General features: G+C 37.6%; 1 protein-coding gene across 1 annotated transcript in view; it reads left to right on the plus strand.

The window, feature by feature from the left end:
- The first annotated feature begins 2,351 nt into the window (after positions 1–2,351).
- LOC127627978 (transmembrane protein 132D-like) overlaps positions 2,352–21,274 on the plus strand; it is a 33,406-nt gene continuing 14,483 nt past the window's right edge. Inside the window, exons 1-3 of the mRNA XM_052104611.1 lie at positions 2,352–2,446; positions 6,054–6,927; positions 13,025–13,171. Of these exons, the coding sequence (XP_051960571.1) occupies positions 2,395–2,446; positions 6,054–6,927; positions 13,025–13,171 (1,073 nt within the window). The 5' untranslated portion in view covers positions 2,352–2,394. The remainder of the gene's footprint in view (positions 2,447–6,053; positions 6,928–13,024; positions 13,172–21,274) is intronic.

Consider the following 21,274-nt stretch of genomic DNA (forward strand, 5'->3'; position numbering starts at 1 on the left):
GGTTAGCGGTCTCTTATCTCTCCATCCTGTAGGGAGCAGAGTGAAATATATCCACGACACACACTGCAGAGTGCATTCATTCATCACCTGCATAGAAATTCAGCTCACACTGAGAGAGAGCGCCTCTGCTCAACTTTATCCATAGATCAACGTCACAAAGGCTTTGACTGAGGCATTCAAGGCTCCTAAACTCTCCCTGCCTAATTTTCCAAGGGTTCCCACTGCTCGGATCGACAGAAAGCTATTCTTTTGTTTGCTAAAGTGATACATATGTTGTTTTATGACTTCAGCTCAGTCATCTACCTTGGGTGCCCTCAAACTTATATGGGGAAGTGGCTAGGAGGTAAACAAATGTTCAAGAGAGGAATAACCAAAAACTCAAAAAATGTGTAAATGATGACAGATTAACTATCCCTTTAAGAATGGCTCCTCTCAGTGTCAACGGTGGTCATGAAATGTTTTTTTTTAAATGTTAAACTTGTTAGTATATTACATATATTTGACATTGTTATTCTTTCTGAAGGGGGAGGATGAGTGGTCGGCATTTGACCAAATTCTGCCCTCATCTGTCTTTATGTAGCAATAGCAAATTGTAGCAAATTTATATCACAGTGTATTGGAGGTGACATTATGGATTTTGACTTATGTGAAGGGGACTAATAATTTAGCAACATGAGGTCAGTCATAGCAGGGCTAGTGAGATTGAGATACACATGGTCAGTGTGGTTTATTCCAATCTCTAAGTAGGTTTACTGTCATTCTGTGTTACTGTGGCAACCCATCATAGTATGATCCTGACCAGGAAAAAGCAAGTAAATTGTAGGCATGTTGTGCAGCTAATGCAATGCAGTGTGTTCACATGGAACAAAATTCGTAATGGAATAGGTTGTCAAAATGGGTCAAAATCACTCACGGTTCAATTTACTGACCACCATTTCATATTATTGCCACTAAGCTGTTGTTCACCTTTGAGTATCAAAGCCATAGTCTGTCTAACACTGCTAACATCTGGACATCTGATTCTGAGCAGATGGGACTGATATAATGATGGTATGTAAACTGGGCCATGGAGGGGATTCATTTTTGAAAGCACTTGCATTTGTTTGAAGTTATGGTCTCATAACTGAAGGGATCAGTAACGGAGTTAGCCAACTGATGGACATAGGACACAAGTAGTGTGAAAAAAGAAGAACATTTTCTTTTCTCTTTCCTCTTAAAAATAAAATTAAATACAGGCAACACTAATGGGGGAAAAATCATGAAGCAAACTTTAACTGCTACCCTTGGGAACAAACAAACCAAAAAGAAAGACATCCTCTACCTCAAACAAAGAAACAAGGATAAATAGACTTGGTTCTTCTACCCACAACACAAAAGGTAGTAAGTAGGTAACGGTAGGCGTGTTAAATAACAATATTCAATAATGAAACTTCGTAACAAAAACAAACCCCAAAAATAATTAAGTAATGTTCACATAACATACAATTAATAAGCAACACTAAATTAATAGATACATGAATCATAGAAACAATTGCAAGGGTCCCTGCTTTTTGACTAAAATGGTACATTCCACTTTCCTGCTGGAGTTGCATAGTTGTCACAGGAAGCAGGTAAATAGCGAATAATATAATCCTGCCCGTTGGCTGTGATTTGTCAGATTAAAATTAACATACCCCTCCCGACCCCCATTTGATAAAAGTACATTTGATAAGATATTTTCATTTCTATTTGCGTTAATTTTAGACCCTTTGTGGTTTACACTGAATAGGCAAACCTTAACTATTTCAAGCAATTTTTCATCTGATAATTTTTTACTTATTCATATCTATTTATTGTTGACCTTAATCAGTTAAAACACTTATTTGCGTCTTTCCTTAAAAGACATTGGGGCTGTAAATTCTGCCCATAGTCGCTCTTGGTTTAGGCCATTCTATTGGGTACGCAAATGAAAGTCAATAACGCAGCTGGTCATCTGTCCTCATGAAACAGTGATGAGGAAAACAAGGGAGCACAAGACAGTTTGCGCAGCATTAACCGTAGGCTACATGTATTTAATTTGTTGAGGATTACGAGCGTAACATCTAATCTTTTTGACAGACTTTGTGTAGAACGTGAGTACCAGAATCATCAGAGCTGAAAATGTGAGAGCGCATAGTTTGAACTTTTTCCTGTGGAATTTTGTTTATTATAACTCAGCAATGACGGAACAAGATTGGTCTTAAATCTACCATGACAACTGTTTTTATTTTTCATGTCGTGTAAGTGCACAAGGGTCACTTTCTTTTTTGTTTCCTTGATTTGGAATCTGTTTTTGAATTCACCTTTTTTATTTTAAAGAATGCATTTATAGTATAAAGACCGTTAGCCTTCTTTTTTTTCGACTGATTTGTTCTGATGAGCACAATGACGCTGATGTTTATAGCGTTGTGTCTATCCTGTGTAGAAGGTAAGACCTACTTACATAAATAATTTCTTGGTGTTGGGCATTTCCAATTAAATTTGCTGCTCACAACTCACTAGGTTTTAAGACAAATACATATTATACACCAGAATGCCAGAGATAGATTGTATTGCAGTTCTGGAAACATAAAGCAATATCATCTTATGGATGATTTCAGAACGTACCCAGTTAATGATCAGAATGTATTTATTCTTAAATTGATTATTGGGGAAAATTAAGACTTTATCACAGTTGTTTTGAAGTCTGCTTCATGATATTTAATTGTGAAACAGAGAGGAGAGAATTGTTAATCTTTTAATAAAATCCCTACTTTATTGACAGCCACTTTGAAAGCTCCTAAATTGAAAACGATATGGTGTGGGGTTTTAGGAGGGCCAAAAGCTGCTATTTTAAAATGAGAGGGTCTCCGTGCAGAGGCTCAGTACTGTTTTGAGCTGTGCAAAGTCACGTTTGGCCTAATGTTCTTTGACATTGCAGTGACACTGGTCCATTTCCCCCTCAGGCTCAGCCATTAACCTACTTTGAAACATCACTTTCACACATGGGATTCCTAGACTGAGATTCAAATGTATAATTTATTTGACTCCTATTTTTTTTGGTGTTTGTTTTTCTGTATTGGCTTTTAAGTCCATTTGACAACAGTTACTCTTTATTAGAGTAGACCGAGTACAGTTGAACATGCCATTATTTTTTTCCACATGGGATAGATTTATCTGTCTACTAAAAAAAATAATAAAAAAAGCCAAAAACCTACATATATTCCTATTTTCTATAAGACAAATAGCGCTTTTGTTAGAACTTTCCCCATACCATGTACAGTTGTAACACTACCACGGAACATATTTAAATTATATTATAAATAGTAATAATAATAATTATGCAAAATGTTTGTGAAATATATTGACACATGTTATAATCTGATTGTTTTAAAAAATTTCAAATTCTTGCATATGTATAAATTCTAACACACCAGCTGGGAATACTCTCTTAATTTTCCTCACCCTGATACAAGACATCCTGTGACATGTACACACATGAAAACCTACCAAAATACTCCTTTGCAATCATATTTTTTGACACAATATACTTTACAATATAATTTACACTGTATATCTATCTATCTATCTATCTATCTATCTATCTATCTATCTATCTATCTATCTATCTAAAAATATTTTTGCTGCTTATTCAATTTAGCAGTTATTCTAAAGCCTAGTAATTCTAGAACATTTAGTCACAACTTGATTTCAGTGTTCTGTGCATTTCAATTTTTAAAATAGGAGTTTACTTAATCCATTTGAGTTGAGACTACATACATTTTGTGGTGTTAATGTAGCTGATTGTACTGGGCAGGGGATTTACAATTCCCAGCATGCTTTGCATGGGACTCGATAGTGAGAGTAAAAGTTCAATTAAGATTTCTTTCTAAAAGGTGAATATAAAGGGGGATGCTTGTTAGTGTTTAATGTTTTCTTATATTGACATTTATTGTTATATAAGAGTATCTGTTATGTTGAGGTTTTGGGGGTTACCATTATTGGTGAAGATTGATGCTTGACGATGAGGACAGGTAGATGTCATGCTTGAAATTGATTGCTTGAGCAAATGCTGTGCTAACCATAGCATAGTCACCAAACTACAGTCTACAGTACTTTCAACCAGCATTTATTTAGAAAGTACGTAAGGAAATAAAAGAGATTTGTTTTTCAAATTGTTTTGGGTTTACCCAATTCAACTAGGTTCTTTCAACAAAGTGTTTGTGTTGAGATTACATTGTAATTTTAAGTTGAGAAAACTTAATAAACACATGGAATCATTGTCCACAATTTAATCAAGTTCAGCAAAAGCATCCATCCATTCATCCATCCATATTCATTCATTTATTATGCTTATTTGACCTTTCTGACTCAACAAAATTAACAAAACTCTGGAAGGAACATTTGCTACCATATTCTTATGTAGCGGGTACTGTTGTAAAATCTGTCCCCCCGCTGATCAACTTGCATATTTACCTGATTTTCTCTGTGACATCTCTGTTTCCTAGGATGTCCCAAAATACATTAATTGAAGTTAGACAAATCAATAATAACAACAAGCAAAGTTTCTGAAAAACTGATGTTCTCAAAAAATTTCAAAGTTCACAGTGTTTCAACTTACAACTGTACTCGGTCTACCCTACTCTCAAATTATTGTGATTTTGTTATACTGTAGCTCTATTATCAGGGTTTTCCTTTAGCAATCACATTCATCTTTCTGCATGACACATAGAAACTCTTTTAAAAAAAATATGCACAGCATGTCAAGAACAACCTTCAGCTTTTAATGCTGCACTTTTGCAGTCAGAAGGCAGTATAGGTTCTGCAGCCTGTCAGGAGGAAAAGGTTAAGCATCTCTCCCAGATGACTGATTTGACAAGCTGCTTTTCCGGACACATTGAACACCTGATCAGTCTGATGTTTTATTTTTGGCATCCCTCTGTGTTGCTTTATTCAAAATTATCCAGCACCAAAAGGCAGAATGTTTTTTTTTTTTTTTTTTTTTTTTTTTTTGCTATAGGAGGGCAGGATTTTGTGAGCCTGACATTTATGGAAATGTTTTCTGAAAAGATTATAGACTAGCACATCAGGGAGAGGTTCAAACAGCAACAGTTTTTTTTTTTTTTTTTGCTGACAGTTTTAGACCAATCATTATATTATTTTATTTTTTTGCTCTGACTGTAAATGAGGAAGGAACACAGCATAGCAAATGACTTCTCACAAGTACAACTCTGTAAAATAGCAATAGTGAGGGCACTGAAGTATAGCTGTCTAGAACTTAATAAAAAACATTTGATAGCATATTTACCAAGCATAATGTTCTGTGAAAGTAACCTTTGGTTTTATGGTGAAAGATTTTATTTTCATTTGTGTTTAAAACAGATTCATCTACAATATGTTTGTTTAGCATTCTAGGGGTCAGTACAGTCAGATTATAATATATACACAATATCTGGCATAACATATACTGAACAGGGTTCCCAAGGTCATAACAAATCTTAAAAATATCAGGGAATTATAAGACTGTGAATTCCAGGCCTGGAACAATCATGGAATTAAATCAACAACCACAAAGTTGTTCTAAACTTTCTGTCTTCTGTTACGTTAGGCAAAATGTTAGTGTCAGTCATGATTCTCTTTCTTTTTCCATACAATGAAAGTCAATGGTGATTGAGACTGTCATTCTAATGTCTTATGTTTTCCACGGAAGCAAGTTATATGGAATTGGAACAACAAGTGACCGAACAATCATTTCATTATTGGGTCAACCATTACAAATCTTAAATTATTGAAATTTAAGTGGTGAACATACATTTTCTCAATATGGAAACTCCATCCTCTAAAATATTTCATAAGCTAGAAATTGCTCTTTTTGAGTGCAGTCTCTAAAAAATGTGTTTATTAAAAGTTAATAATCCATATCCAGTGATTACAAACAACTGGAAAGCCATAGAAATTCATTGGTCAAAAAGTGTGGGAACCCTGACTGGAAAATATCTTTAATATTCTGTAAGTAAGTGTTATGCTAATTTAATTTGATGCATTGTGATCTTAAGGAATGAAGGTTGTGGAGTTGTCAGTGGACCCGAGGACCCTGTCCCCTCTCGCTGTTCTTCCAACTGTGAACTATCAGATCATCAATGCAGACCACCTCCTCCTCAGAGATAACAGGCAGGACGTAATGGACAACTCCAGCCTGAGGGCCCAAAGACAACCTTTCATCCTCACTGGACTGAGTGGTCAGCCTGCCATCAATGTCAGCTATGGTCCCATGTCTTTGGAGCAGTCTATACCACTGAATATGATCTACACTGGCCCCAGGATCCGGCCGTTTATCCTTGCCCGTCAAATCCGTTCATCTACACCTGCCTTATATGTGCTGTTTTATGAATCTGGTACTAAGAGCAACCTTAGTGAGGGACCAATCCAAAACAACCCAGGGCAGAGTGAAGGAGGTTATATTTGTGTTTCAGCATATGCTTTTTGGGAAACCAGGGAGGTCAGGGGCGGCTGCTCCATCCCGGCAGATGGTGGATTCTGTCTGGTGCATCTTAAGCCTGAGCCATCATGGTTCAATCATGGAGGTGGAAGGTCTAGCTCGGAGCAGAGAGGTGATCAAAGGGGAAATGTTGCAGAACTTTACTACCAGACAAGACCAAGCCCCACTGGTCAGTGTGTGCCTCAGGAGAGTAAGCTAAGAAAGGGTCCACAGCAGGGCGAACTTGGACAGCAGGTCTCCGGATCCCCCATGAAGAGGATTGGGACTGTAAATTTGCTGCGCTCACCTCCAGGAAATCCAACATTTATGCGTTTGCGTCTTGGGGGTGCTGTAATTATCCAAACCTCCTCGAAACCACTGAAGACCACAGACACTGCCACTTTCTATGTGTTCCTATCAAGCACATCTCCCGTTGAACATTTCATTCTCAGGTAAGCTGATTTCCTTATTTATCAACCCATTATGCTTAAAAGTGACTTTTGTACTTTTTTCAATGTTAAAGGGGTAGTTAACCCAAAAATTACAATTCTCTCATAATTTACTCGCCTCATGCCATCACAGATGTGTATGATTTTCTTTCATCTGCTGAACACAAGCAAAGATTTTAACAGACTATTTCAGCTCTGTAGGTCCAAACAATGTAATTTAATGGGTATAAAAATGTGTAACCTCCAAATGCACATGACAGCAGAATGAAAGTGATCTATAAGACTCCAGTGGTTAAATCCATCTTCAGAAGTGAGATAAAAAGTTTGGGTGAGGAAAAAAAAATCTACATTTATGTCCTTTTTTACTACCAATATCCACTTTAATTTCTCATTCTTCTTTTGTTTTTGCAGATTATTTTTTTATCCATATCGCCACCTACTGGGCACGAATTTGTGTAATGTTTTTACCATTGTGATATTGGTTGAAATTACACACTTCAGGTAGGGCTGATCCAGGGAGGCAATGCCTCCACTCAGACCCATGCTTTCAGGTCGTCATTATTTCATATGCTGCTATCTGGAACTAAATCCATACGCATAATGCAATGTTTAGAAATAGGATTTACTCTGTTGAGGATTATATGGTTTTCTCAGAATGCAGAACAAATACCAACTGTTTTCCTGGAAGGGACTTTTGGTCAGGCCAAAATAAGATAAATAAGAAGAACATTGGGTATTGAAATAACATGAGCAACCAATTTGAAATAGAAGTCTGGCATGGAGCCAACAGATGTGTCAAATGCCCAAGAAGCTTAGTGTGAATTTATCGCAGTATGTGACACTGCAGTCATGCCACTTTTTAGCCGAGAGAATGTTGCGGTCCCATATAGTATACAGATTACTGTAATGTAATAACCTTGTGCCAGCACAATTCACTTTTCAAACTGGAGGAGTTTCAAAGGCACTCTTCCATAAATAGAAAAAATAATGGGGAAATCATTTGGCAGCATTCATTTCTTAACATTCCATTGCTTGTGTGACTCCTCTCACCATAAATAATGCATCAACTTAATGGAGCAAAAAAACAAATACCTAATAACTACTTGAGTCCTTTGGGCAGAAACGAACATATTACAGGGAGAACTCTATCGTGCAAAAAACACAGTGCAATCTGTTTTTCTTAGTCTCAAACCACAGCCACTGAGGCAGAACACATAAGTGAGTAAAATTGCTTTTATTAGCATATTTTGGACCAAAGGTATTGTTCTTTCTTGAGCAGAAGTTTCTTCTAAAAGTTTGTTTGCATTTGTTTTAATGGGAAATTAAACTGTGGGGGAAAATGATCCTCTAGGATGAGGTAATTTGTGACCGTATTTGGACCCAATTGTCATAACTCCTAAGTATTGTTGAATTGAATGGTTTTTAGAGTGGGGATACATTTTTTGGAGCTTTTTATCAGAACTTACAAGGGATTGTTATCAGAAACTTGACCCTCAAAGCACCGCCCAGAAGTGTTTTATAGTTGGACTTAGACTGATTTGAGACTTTGGCTTGCGTTGATCATTTTGGGAAATTGGGAAATCCTGCTTCTTAACTGAGATACTAAGATATGTTTCATTTGAGCTGTAACTGAGACCCAATATACCAGCTGAGCCTTCAATATCCAAGCACCCCTGTGATCGCCTCTGATAGGGTTTACTTTGCTCCCAGCCCTGGCTCAAATGGACATTCACTTTTAAGTGAAGTGAAGGCTGATATCCCAAAGAGATTGATTTTATCCCAGGTAAAATCTCTGCCCCACTTCACTACTCAGTCTAAGATTGAGTCCAGAGCCATGAGGTTATGATTGATAATCCACACTGATTGAAAATTAGTGACGATGTTAACCCTTTAGTGATCTGTCCTTTATCACAGAAAAATATATTTAATCTGATGGCTGCCTGGAGAATAGCCATAGATCACTCAAGCACCCACTAAACATCACAGGCAAAGCTATATACTGTAATTATGTGTGTGTGTGTGTGTGTGTGGCAGAGCAGAATAGAATATGCAACTATTATTTATAAAATATATATTATTTTACATGTATGTATTTTATATTGTATTCTGCTCTGCTATTAGTAGTTAAGTTCATAGTTAAGCACAATGTTACTGTGTCAATATACATTTTCAGTTATTAATGCTTTTTAACATTTAAAAAAAAATACTGTGTAAAATAAAATGTTTCTCATTTGCTATCATTAAAATTAATCATATAGTGTACGTATATTATATATGTTATATGTCAGCAATATATTAGCCACCCTTTGCTCTAGATTTAACCTTCAGTATCAGCCGTTGAAAACCTACTGTATTTGGTTCACTACTATGAATTACTTATTAATGATAGTTATTCTATATTTTATCCTGCAGGCAGTCTCTGCAAGCCCCAAATCAATATTCGTTCATCTTTAATTTTGTGTCAGAGATTTATTCCATCAAGATCCTCATTATAGACTTGGTTGAATTATTTCTTTTGCCACTCATCAGTGATTCTTCAATTGGCAGACCAAAAATTCTCACAGACTTTCTATCTCCATCTAGGGCTGGGCGATTATGGCAAAAAATATTAACACGATATTCTTTTTCATATCATTCGATATCGATATTTATCACGATATTCAATCACATTTGCACATTGCAAATTTTTTTGAATTTCCCCCCCAAAAAAGAAGAGAAAACAAAATCCTAAACAGTCTATTTTAATTTTTTAGAGTTTATCAATTGAGTGCAGTTGGATATGAATGTTATAAGATGATCTGTTCATTTGAATCATAATGAAGGTGTATATATATATTTTTTACATTAAAATTATTTTCATATTTCTTTACATACAGATATCAAAGTATGGGGCATAGAAGCCCTAGTGACTGAGGATTGATACTGTATGGTTGTTCAGGGGTATCTCCATAGAGAAACTTTTGAAAATGTAAAAGTATGAATGGACCATTTTTCTAATTTCATTAAAGTGAGAAAGACTAGGCTACAAACTAGTAATTGTTTTGTCTTTCATCCTTGTCAGAGATGATGACATCTGAATAATTTCACAAAATTAGAACTGACATCTATTTGTTTATTATTAAAGGCTTGGAACATGCTTACGCACATGTGGGGAAAAGAGGAAGCGGGTACAGACTGGGACAGGGCATCGGTGAAGCTTGTTTCAGTGCTAGAGAAAAATATTAAGAATACAGCGCAGAAAGATCAGATATGATGTAACCGGCACTGTTGTTTTGTCGCACTGTTCACTAGAGACGAGGAGAGGGCGTAACCGTCGTCATGACCAACGCTAGTCAATTTTACAATCCACCTCACGAGCTTGACGCTCAGCTTCCATAGGAAGGAATTGAAAGCACTCGCTCACATTCGCTCACTACGCGCCAGTGAAAGCATACGATAAGAAAGCCAAACTGCTAGAGTTTTTAGCAACCCGCATGTCTAGATGTAGAACACAGGCTAAATATCGAAAATTACTCCAAGCTTATCGTCGATATCATGGAGTTTTTTAGCGTGATAAATATTGATATCGTTTTATCGCCCAGCCCTATCTCCTCCGTTCTTTCTCTTCTGCATTTCAGAAAGGATGAGAAAAAAGATCCAAGTTGTGTCGCAAGGAACAGTTTATTTATTAAACACAGCAAGAGCTGGTGAAGCATCAGGGGTGCATGGCACAGGCTGCAGCATGTAGGCTTGTGTGGGTAGTGGAAGAGTAGAATGCAGATCTGTGAGGAATCCTCTGGAGAGCGGTGTGTATGTAGGCCTCTGTGTGTGTCATGGTAGTGTGAGAAGCAGATCCAGTGCAGAGAGGTAACCGCTGAAGGAAACTCAAGAGAAGCGTTGAGGAAAGCAAAGCAACATGCTGGAAGGTAACCACAATCCAGGCACAAACAGCGAAGACTGGCAACCAATACAGAGAACACAATACAGGACTGACTAGGGTAGAGAGCGAGAGAGAGTGGTAAGTAACAACACTCAATAACAATCAAGCACTGAACACAAAACAGAGTGAGGTTAATATAGGCAGGGAACTAATAGCGATCAGGTGCTGTTCACTTGCTGAAAGCTGGAATAATCAGCATTCCCATGGAAACAATCAGGGTTTCCATGGCAACACCTGAATCATCAGAGTAAAAATGTAAACACAAACTGGAACAAACCACTGGACTCACGAGACCCCCCCCCCACCAGGGAGGCCAGTGACGTATCCCAGAAAAGTCAACATGATGAAGATTGAACTGATTGATGCATCTCTCCTCAGGACCATAACTAATCTCCTCAGGACCATAACTAATAACAATCTACCAGGTACTGAACCCCTCTGCCCCTGCGTCTGACTTCAAGTAACCGTTTAACGGAATAGGCTGGGGCACCCTCCACAAGGCGAGGCAGGGGCGGAACGGGTGCGGAGGGATGAAAATTAGACTGGAAGATGGGCTTGACACAGGAAACATTGAAACAAGCTGGATACGACTGAATAAGGGGGGCAATTTGAGACGGCTGCCACCAGTCTAATGACCTTAGTGATGGGAAAAGGCTTGATTAATTTGGGTCCTAGCTTACGAGAGAGGAGTCTGAGAGGAATGTCTTTACGCAGATGTAAGCTGGAGGTTTAGACCGGTGGCATTCTGCCGACTTTTTGACACATGCACTGGTCCGGAGGAGGGCTTCTCTGGCTATCTGCCAGGTGCGACGGCACCGTTGAATAAAGGCGTGCATGGAAGGGACCTGGGTGTCAGGTTCTTGGGCAGGTAACAGAAAGGGCTGGTAACATAGGTAACACTGGAAAGGGTATAGCCCTGTAGACGATGACGAAAAGGATCGTCCCCATCCCAGGCTAAGGCTCCAAAAAGACAGATTATGGATTTAAGGAAGTTAAAGCTTGGTCGAAAATGGGTCTTCCAAATAATGACCAAAAGCATACCTCCAAAGTTGTGGCAAAATGGCTTAAGGACAACAAAGTCAAGGTATTGGATTGGCCATCACAAAGCCCTGACCTCAATCCTATAGAAAATTTGTGGGCAGAACAAGGAGGCCTACAAACCTGACACGATTACCAGTTCTGTCTGGAGGAATGGGCCAAAATTTTTACACTATTTTACTGTTAAAATGTTTTACAGTGCAAGTATCAGAGCCTTCCTTATATTTGCAATTATCAGAATGGTAAAGGGATATTTCACCCAAAAATTAAAATTCTGTCATCATTTACTCACTTTCACATTGTTTCAAACCCATATGAATTAATTGTTTACCGATCATTTTGAAGAATGTTCTTTGAAAGTAAAATAATGAAAGTGAATGGTGAAATTTACACACATTGTACCTAACATCCCTTTTTTTGTTCCACGGAAGGAAGTCATACAGGGTTAGAACAACATAAGGATAAGTAAATAATGACTTTTTTTTAAATCTGGCCCATAAATCAGACCGAATAAAAGGGCAGTCATAGTGCAGATGGTCTTGAGATGTACTTTGTGGATTTTCTGTCCATCAAGAGAGAGGTTAATGTATTGCACCTCAGCTCTCACGGGTCACCGTCTTTTACACACAAGCCCGCAAGCAAAAACTATTACTTGACATGTATGTGTGTTTTCCCTTTCAATATTGCCTAGAGGCAGCTACAAGCAATGAGCTTTGTGCTTACTTTTTTACATGCGCTTTATTCTACTTTCCATCAGTCTCGCATAGCCATACATACATACTATCTGCATAAAGTCTGGTCCAGTTTGCAGCTTGTTCTGGACGAAAACCACCCAATTAGACAAGTAAGGTCAGACATAAAATGTAACCAATCACAGTTTTCAGTATTATGTGCCAAAGCCTCCCTTCCATATAAATTAGTTTCATTAATATACTTTAGGTTGCACCTTATTCACAATACTCAGTGTTATTTTCCTGATGCAATCAATGTTTGCGTACATTTTCTTGCGATCACGGCACCAGTAATTCATGAAATGATGGAGAAGAGCATTATAGACAACATTTGCAAATAAACAATACAATCAGCGCACAATTACTTAGTGAATTTCCCCATGTCATGTGTCTTTGTGTTTTTTTCTCACAGAGCCACAGCAAGAAAAGGCATGTCATTCAGCACTGCCAGACCCAGTGACGCTCACCTGTGGGATATCACTCTGGAACCTGGGCGACGAAGTGATGCACAAACCATTTCTGTGACCTGTCAGAAGAAAAGCACATTAACTAGCAAAAGGCAAGCCCTCCCTCCATCATCCCCATCATTCTTAGCTCACATTCCAAAGGCATTTTACCATTTAAAAGCTTGTTCTGCCCTTGCACATTACCAGCTGTGGTCTGTTCCTCTGAAACTGTGAGAATTAATTGACAGATTGCAAAATTAGTGTTTGACAGAAAAAACAACCTTCTAATTTCTTTTCTCCTCATTGTTCAGGCAATAACAGATGTTCAGACAACCTGTTCCCTTTTTTGCAGCATGATAAGTTGAATGAAAATTAAAGACTTTTTCTGGTTAAAAAGGTGCAGGTTAACCGCATTTACTCTGTGTAAAAACACTAGACAATTCTTATTAAATACAGACAGCAGCTTCATCTAAAAGCCAGCTACTTTGCCAGTGAGTGATTTCATGATTAATGGCACAAAGTAGCTATTCACATAGAAAGCAACTGAAAATAACTTCATAAAAATGTGATATCATTCCATCACCTCTGCTGCTGGTAACCACAGAAAAAATATCATACCACTCTTATTAAGAAGAATGAGCTCATATTACCTCTGCGTCTATAAGCAAGGGATGGGTTCGGCTTGGTTTTCATAGAAAGAATTGTGAGTGTTTTTGGATCAAATTCAAATTCATCTTGAAAACTGCAAGCATCTTGTTAATAAGATCCTCCATCTGGGTGTTACATTTCTATTGGTATCGTTGGATCTAGTTTGTTGTTCAAGGCAATGGGCTATCATTACAATAATGATTGCAGATATTCTTCTTAGTTAATTGTAGTTTCTCATATGCTGTTAGTTTTATTGTAACTTTTTATATGCATTACTGTATGTAAAATAAATACTACAGCTTAGTATTTTTGCAACTTAAAACACACTCCATCCATTGTTTTGTAAAAAATTAAATTAAATTCACAAATAGTGAGATCTGCATGTAAGGAAATATTAACATACTCATGAAATCAAATAGTTATAAAATAAAATGGTAATAAATATTTTTTGGAAATTCGTTACTAAAATGGTTTATTTTAAAACATTTAATAAATAAATCATGTTACTACAGTTTAAGTAAGTGAAAGTTGGGATACACTTGACTGAATTTATATTTCTCATGATTTATATATTTTTCTACAACATTAATTGCTTATGATATAATGCTTATGCTTGAAATTGGTTTTGTAGACCAATATAAATAATTTCTAAATTTGAATTACTTAAAAAAACATATATATGGACAAGTTGGACGGGATAAGAAGGAAACAAGTGCTTAGCATGAGATTTAACATGTAATGGTATTTCAATAATAACCTTGTTTGTGTTATAATTGCCATACTTTGTACTATTTCATCGTTTTTATGACTTTACTATCATTCTACAATGTAGAAAATAGTAATAAAAAAAAAAATTAGATGTGTCCTCGACTTTTGACAAGTAATGTACCCTCTTATGCTTTTTAACCAGAACTGAGTAATCAAACCCATTATAACATACAATGTCATCAACTCCCATTTAGCAATCTATACCTCCTAGCACCATTGTCCTCCACCCTTCCTCCTCCCTTCATGACGATGACCTACTAATCTTTAATCATCCTCAAGGCATCAGTGTGTTAGACCAGCTTAAAGGCCGGCACATTCAGCACAAGATTAAAGCATAGATCTCCAGTCTTAGCTGCCACATTAACCAGTAAAGAGCCAAACCGACAAGATTCTGCTGTGCTTAATAATGCATAATGCAGCATAGCGATGATGGGAAAGGGTTAGCCACTTGTACTTTCACCCCTGAAGCCTCAACAATGTTTTTTCTTTAAAAGAAAAGCACAGCTAAATCATTCTATGCTTTCTTCATTGAAGACAGTACAGTATGAAGATGATTTGAGGAGAAATAAAATCAGTCCCAAGGGATGTTGATATCTGGGTCACAATATCATATTATTGATATTGTTTATTTTAGTGTATGGTAAGAGATTGCAATCTTTTACTTGTTTCTTATTCATCATCATTACAGTTCAGTGCTTTGTGCAACAAGGGCCAAACTTCCAGCTTTACGTAATCGTAGAGCCTTTAGAAATAGTGTGAAGCATAGACACATCAGTCTCAGTAAAAAAAAAAAAAAAAATGTTTCTTGGCTTTATAATATCAATACAGAATTATAATATAAAATATAGATGCAAGCAGCAATTACGGGGCCAAGCACACCAATGGGAAATATTTAGATTGGATATAGAATTCCTGTGATGATTGTGGGGAAAAAAGACATACAGTATGTTTTATTACTTACAGTATCAAGTCATTTTGATCATTTCAAAGCAGTTTACAGAAAATTATGCTTTAATAGAAAAAGCTGTAATATAGTAATGTCTTCGAGTCATAATAGTGTGATTTAATTAAAAAAAAAAAACATGATTGTAAATTGTGCCTTAAAATAAATAATAGAAAATATTTATCTTTAGACCCCCAGTGAGCAAGCTTAAGGAGAGTGTGGCAAGGAACACTAAACTACATAAGATGTTGTTTAATGGAGAAAAATAACCTTTAGGGAAACCAGACTTACTGTAGGTGCCAGTTCCCCTGTGGCAAAACGGCATGAAATAATGCCAATATTAGTTATTCATGTCTAGTGCATGTACAGATTTAAAATGATTAAACTAAGTAAGCGTTAGGGGCCAATGTTTAAAGAAAAAGTGTTTGTATTAACTGTAAGATTAATGACTAAAGTCTTAGAATTGACATTCTTAATTAACTGCGGAAGTGCAAACAGATGCATTGTCTTTTTGTTATTTGGCTGATAAAGTCTGCAATTAATTGATTTTCTATGTATTCCATTTTAAGAGTGTTGTCCATCCTTTGAAAAAGGTGATGCAGGCAGAGGTCAGTAAGGTGCACTGCAGTTTGACTGTAAGCTTGTGGCAGATTAATTTCCAGTGGAATCTTTTCAGGCAGTGTCCAGTTTGACGGTTGGTGCTGGTATCCTTTCATCCTCCGTGAATTCCATCATAGTAGACTGAAATTATATCTGGCTGTCACAGGCTGCAGTTAGTCGTCATCACTCAGCAAAATGTAGTAGTGAGAGTCGGACATCAGGCAGGACCAGAGCTGTTATACAAATACATATTACTTTGAGTGGCGCTGTCACCAAATTGATATGTGTGGAGCGGAGGGGCAGATGACAGGACCGTGTCTCATCAGCAAGATCGACGAGTCAGCATACAGAGAGGAGGTGCAGCGGCTTACAGACTGGTATAGAGCCAACAACCTTGAATGTGGACAAAACAAAAGAGATGGTTGTTGAATTCAGGAGAGCACAAAGTGACCACTCTCTGCTGAACATTGACGGCTCCTCTGTGGAGATCGTCAAGAGCACCAAATTCCTTGGTGTTCACCTGGCGGACAACCTCACCTGGTCCCTCAACACCAGCTCTATCACCAAGAAAGCCCAGCAGCGTCTCTACTTTCTTCGAAGGCTGAGGAAAGCACATCTCCCACCCCCCATCCTCACTACATTCCATAGAGGGACTATTGAGAGCATCCTGAGCAGCTGCATCACTGCCTGGCTTGGGACTTGCACTGTTTTGGACCGTAAAGCCCTGCAGAGGGTACTGCAGGGCTTTACTCAATATATTGCAGATATGCTCACTGAATATAAACCCAACAGATCACTCAGATCATTAGGATCACATCAGCTAGAAATACCAAGGGTTCACTCTAAGCAAGGAGAGTCTGCTTTTAGCTATTATGCCAGCCGCAGCTGGAACCAGCTTCCAGAAGAGATCAGATGTGCTCCTACAGTAGTCACATTCAAATCCAGACTCAAAACACATCTGTTTAGCTGTGCATTTACTGAATGAGCACTGTGTGTCCGACTGTTTGTACTGTATTTTATTTTGTTTCAATTATTCTTATTTTTTTTATTCTTATTTTAATCTCTTCTATGTAAAGCACTTTGAATTACTATTGTGTATGAAATGTGCTATATAAATAAACTTGCCTTGCCTTACTGAGAACAGCTGAGAAGATCATAGGGGTCTCTCTTCCCTCCATCAAAGACATTTACATAAAACGCTGCATCCGCAAAGCAACCAGCATTGTGGATGACCCCACACACCCCTCAAACAAACTCTTCACCCTCCTGCCGTCTGGCAAGAGGTGCCGAAGCATTCAGGCCTTCATGGCCAGACTGTAACAGCTTCTTCCCCCAAGCCATCAGACTCCTCAATACTCTGGGACTGGACTGACACACACACACACACACACCCACACACACCTGTACACCATCCAACTTTTGCACATGTCCAGAGTTGCACTTTAATTAATTGTCACTATACCTGGGCGCTACCTCAATAACTGCTATGTCCATAGAACACTATTCATAGTATGTTATGTTTACATTCAGCATTTTAGAAAGTGTCATCTTATTGCACTACTCGATTACAAATGTGTACTGGTTGGTGCTGCACTGTCTCTTACTGTGCCCAGTGTCCTGTTCCTTTTAGTAATTTATTGTACTGTCCTGTACTTTTTGCGCTGTTAACATTAACTGTTATTTAGTCTGTGTAGTCTCATGTGGTTCTGTGTTTGTCCTATGTTGATTTATGTAGCACCATGGTCCTGGAGGATGTTGTCTTGTTTCACTGTGTACTGTACTAACTGTATATGGTTGAATGACAATAAAAAACACTTGACTTGTATGCAGAGAAAGCGGATGACAATGAATATCATGTCTCTTGTACCATTCTCAAGATATAAAAGCTCATGATTAAATATGCACTATTTTTGAGCGAGAGATTTTTAAGACTCTGGAACAAAGAACCATAAATTGACTGTCGGAAAAGACAGTCCAGTCGACCATGTGACTCTGAAAAGTCACATCTGATTGGCGCAGGACACCTTTGGGGATGCGGCCAATTTCAATTAAAATATTTCCAAACAGGAAGGACACTCTCTTCTCTTCAACCTCTCTTCTCTTGGCTCCTTCAGCTCTCCTGTCTTCTGCCTGCACATGTTTTGTCTGGTCGCTCCGCTGACTGCCAGGTCCATGCCATGTGAGGCCCAAGAAAGCTCGGGACTCGACGTCCTGAGAAAGCTCATCACTCTATGGCCTCGCTTCAAAGCTAACCCCATAATTCATACAGACAATAACACTTCGATCATACAGAGGTTAAAAACATTGACGGAACGAATTTTCGACAAAGCACCAAGAACCAAGTAACACAAAGAATGCAAGGAAACACCACAAAACACGCAAGTACATCTCCAATATTGTGCCCAAAGTGCTGGTGTATTAAATAATTTGGGTAATCCGATAGCAAATTGATGTACACTCAAAGAAGGATAAATGGTTCTTAAGGTATTGTCAACGGACTCCATAAAGATAATTTTCACTGTATTGATAATTTATCTCACATTCTAACACTTTTCACCAACCTGTCTCCTGTAAATATGTGTTCGATTAGATTTATGTTTAGAATAGTAATAAAGTTTGTCTGTAATCAAAGATGAATGACTGTGGTATATTTTGATAAATAATCTCATCCCTGTTTTTAAAAGTTTTTGCTTCGAAGCTGTACCAAAATGCATGTGATATTATTTTCAATAGAGAATAATATCACTCCAATAAGTGAAGTAATCATAATTCACTTCTTAAAGCTAATTCCTTACAGTAGAAATTGTAAGCTGATACAACTAGACGTTGTATTATGTTTTCAATGGTGGAGAATCTATTAAGACAAACAATCTAGTTATTTGTCATTTATCTAATTTATAATGGTTATCGAACGTGACTAATTCCGTTATACGTTTCATTTAAGTTGGTCCATAGCTCACATATATCAAGACCCTAAAGTCCCTTCTAAATTTAGCATACCAAATATCATTACATATAATAGTGTGAGAATGAGGGTAATTTAATGTTCACTTCTAATTGTCACATTTCCTTTATTCCCTACAAGCCTCAGATTGTTCTTGGCATCATGCCATTTAATTCTTTGATGCGTTACATGAGAAATGTTGGTTTATTAAAAAGCTTTTCATAACTTTTTGTTATGAGTGTCTTTAGATGATACATGCAACATTTTGTGCAAATCAGATTTACATTCTAGGAGGAGTTCGAAAAAGTATGTTATCAATTAAATTCAAAATGGCAGACAGGATGTTTGGCCAACCATGTTAAACTTGGTATCAACATACTCTGTGTGATCCAAGGAAGCTAACGACATAAGTCTCAGGATAATAGGCCAAATTAATCAAGTTCCAAGTTATAAGCATTTCTTTGTATCTTTTTACCACTAGATGATGCCATCCCCAAACATTTTGAGTACCTTCAGGACATGACCCCAATGACACATAACAAATTTCGTAATGATAAACCAATGCGTTTGTAATATACAGCAATTTAAGAAAAAAATTGTCCGATGCCCAATATGGCTGATATAGGAAAATTGGGTATCATTTGACTCTTTATGCCCCAAGAAATCTAAAGATTCTAATCTAAAGTCTCATGATTTTAGGCTGTCCTTTTCTGCATATCGCTGCGCCGTTTTGTGGTCCGTTCCACATAACACAGCTGCTCGTTGCTTATCGCGGCCCATTTGGCACGTTTCGCGGCCGAACCACCGGCCCGCTCGGTTCTCCCGATGGACATTCTGCCCCTGAACGGCCCAAAAGTGTGTCGGCCCACCGGGAAAATGCCTGGTATGCCAGATTACCAATCCAGCCTTGGGTACAGCTCAGATTTCAATGCGTTTCACAATTCCATATGTGAGCGACCGTTGTAAGTCCTCATCTTGAAAATACTGTCCACAGACAAAAGTGCTTCCTTGTTTAATAACGTTATAAGTTATCTTCACATTTATTGCCTGAACCCACCGAGCCTGTTAAAAGGAGGCGCATAGATGCAATCTAGCGGCCACTGCCGGATGCATCAAAAATTATGTTTATTCATAACTTTGTGAGTAAACCACACATATATACTCCTAAAACCTACTATAGACATCAATATAAGCTGAGTTTCAACCACTATGTCCAACTCTGTGTCTGAACTATGCCAATGTGACATCATTGCAGTCTAATGTATGTCTGTGCTGTCAATCAAACGGTTCAGTAAAGTGTTTGAACTGATTACTGCCTCCTGTCTGTGTACTGACCGACGCCCCTGGGCGAGAACTTTAGCACCCTAAGCACCTGTGGTCCTTTCTCTTAAACAGAGCTTGTACAAAGTTTAGCATCTTATGGATATTTATGTTAACAAATCCTGATTTTTTCATTTAGAATTCATGAATATATGGACACTGTAGTTGTACTGGTTGTTAATGTTCTTCTAGATCACCACCATAGTTTACCCAACTATGATGACCTCTGCTTCATGAAAGAGGAAGTGTGAAAAGGGTCCATATGCTAAAGCATTGTGAAGACACATCCTCATGTCCATTTTGACGTTTTTGCAGTCAAATTTGTTGAAGCGTTATCCAAGAACAGTTTGGTCTAACATAATAAATATTATACATTTTTGTCATGTGTGTCTCCTAGATGTTAAGTGCAAATTTTGAGCGAATCATTCATATGGTGTAGGAGGGATTAGGAAAAGTAGGGTTTTCGTAAAATTCAAAATGGGGGAAAATCTAGTGGGCAGAGCTGAAACCCAAGGAATCCGGGGTAAAAAGAATTTTGTTTCTTGGACTTAGGATTCCAAGTTATAGGCTGAAACGTAAATTCGATGCTTGGCCCCTAAATATAGCATTTCTTTTTACATGTCTTTTTAAATTGTAAAATTGCCTTTCTGCACCTCTATTGCCCACTCAAGTCAAAGCCTTTTGATAAACTTATACACACACACTACACTTTTCTGATACTTTCAGAGCCTCCATTTACAGTACATGAGAGCTAGTATAGAAAAGCATGAACTATAAGGAATTGCAGAATTGTTTGATTTTTGACTCGTTCCTTTTAGTAAGGTAAAAGCACTTTATTGAAGCAATTCCACCAGAAAGGTACAATGTCAGCTGGATTACAGAATGCTTGTGCTTCTACATAAATGTATTGATATGCTCATTAGATTGCTGAGTGTTTTAATAGAACTGAAGTGGAATAGAAACTCCATCTCTGCTCTTAACTGATTGTGCTTT

The sequence above is a fragment of the Xyrauchen texanus genome, chromosome 34, assembly GCF_025860055.1.
Source record: "Xyrauchen texanus isolate HMW12.3.18 chromosome 34, RBS_HiC_50CHRs, whole genome shotgun sequence".
Lineage (NCBI taxonomy): Eukaryota > Metazoa > Chordata > Actinopteri > Cypriniformes > Catostomidae > Xyrauchen > Xyrauchen texanus.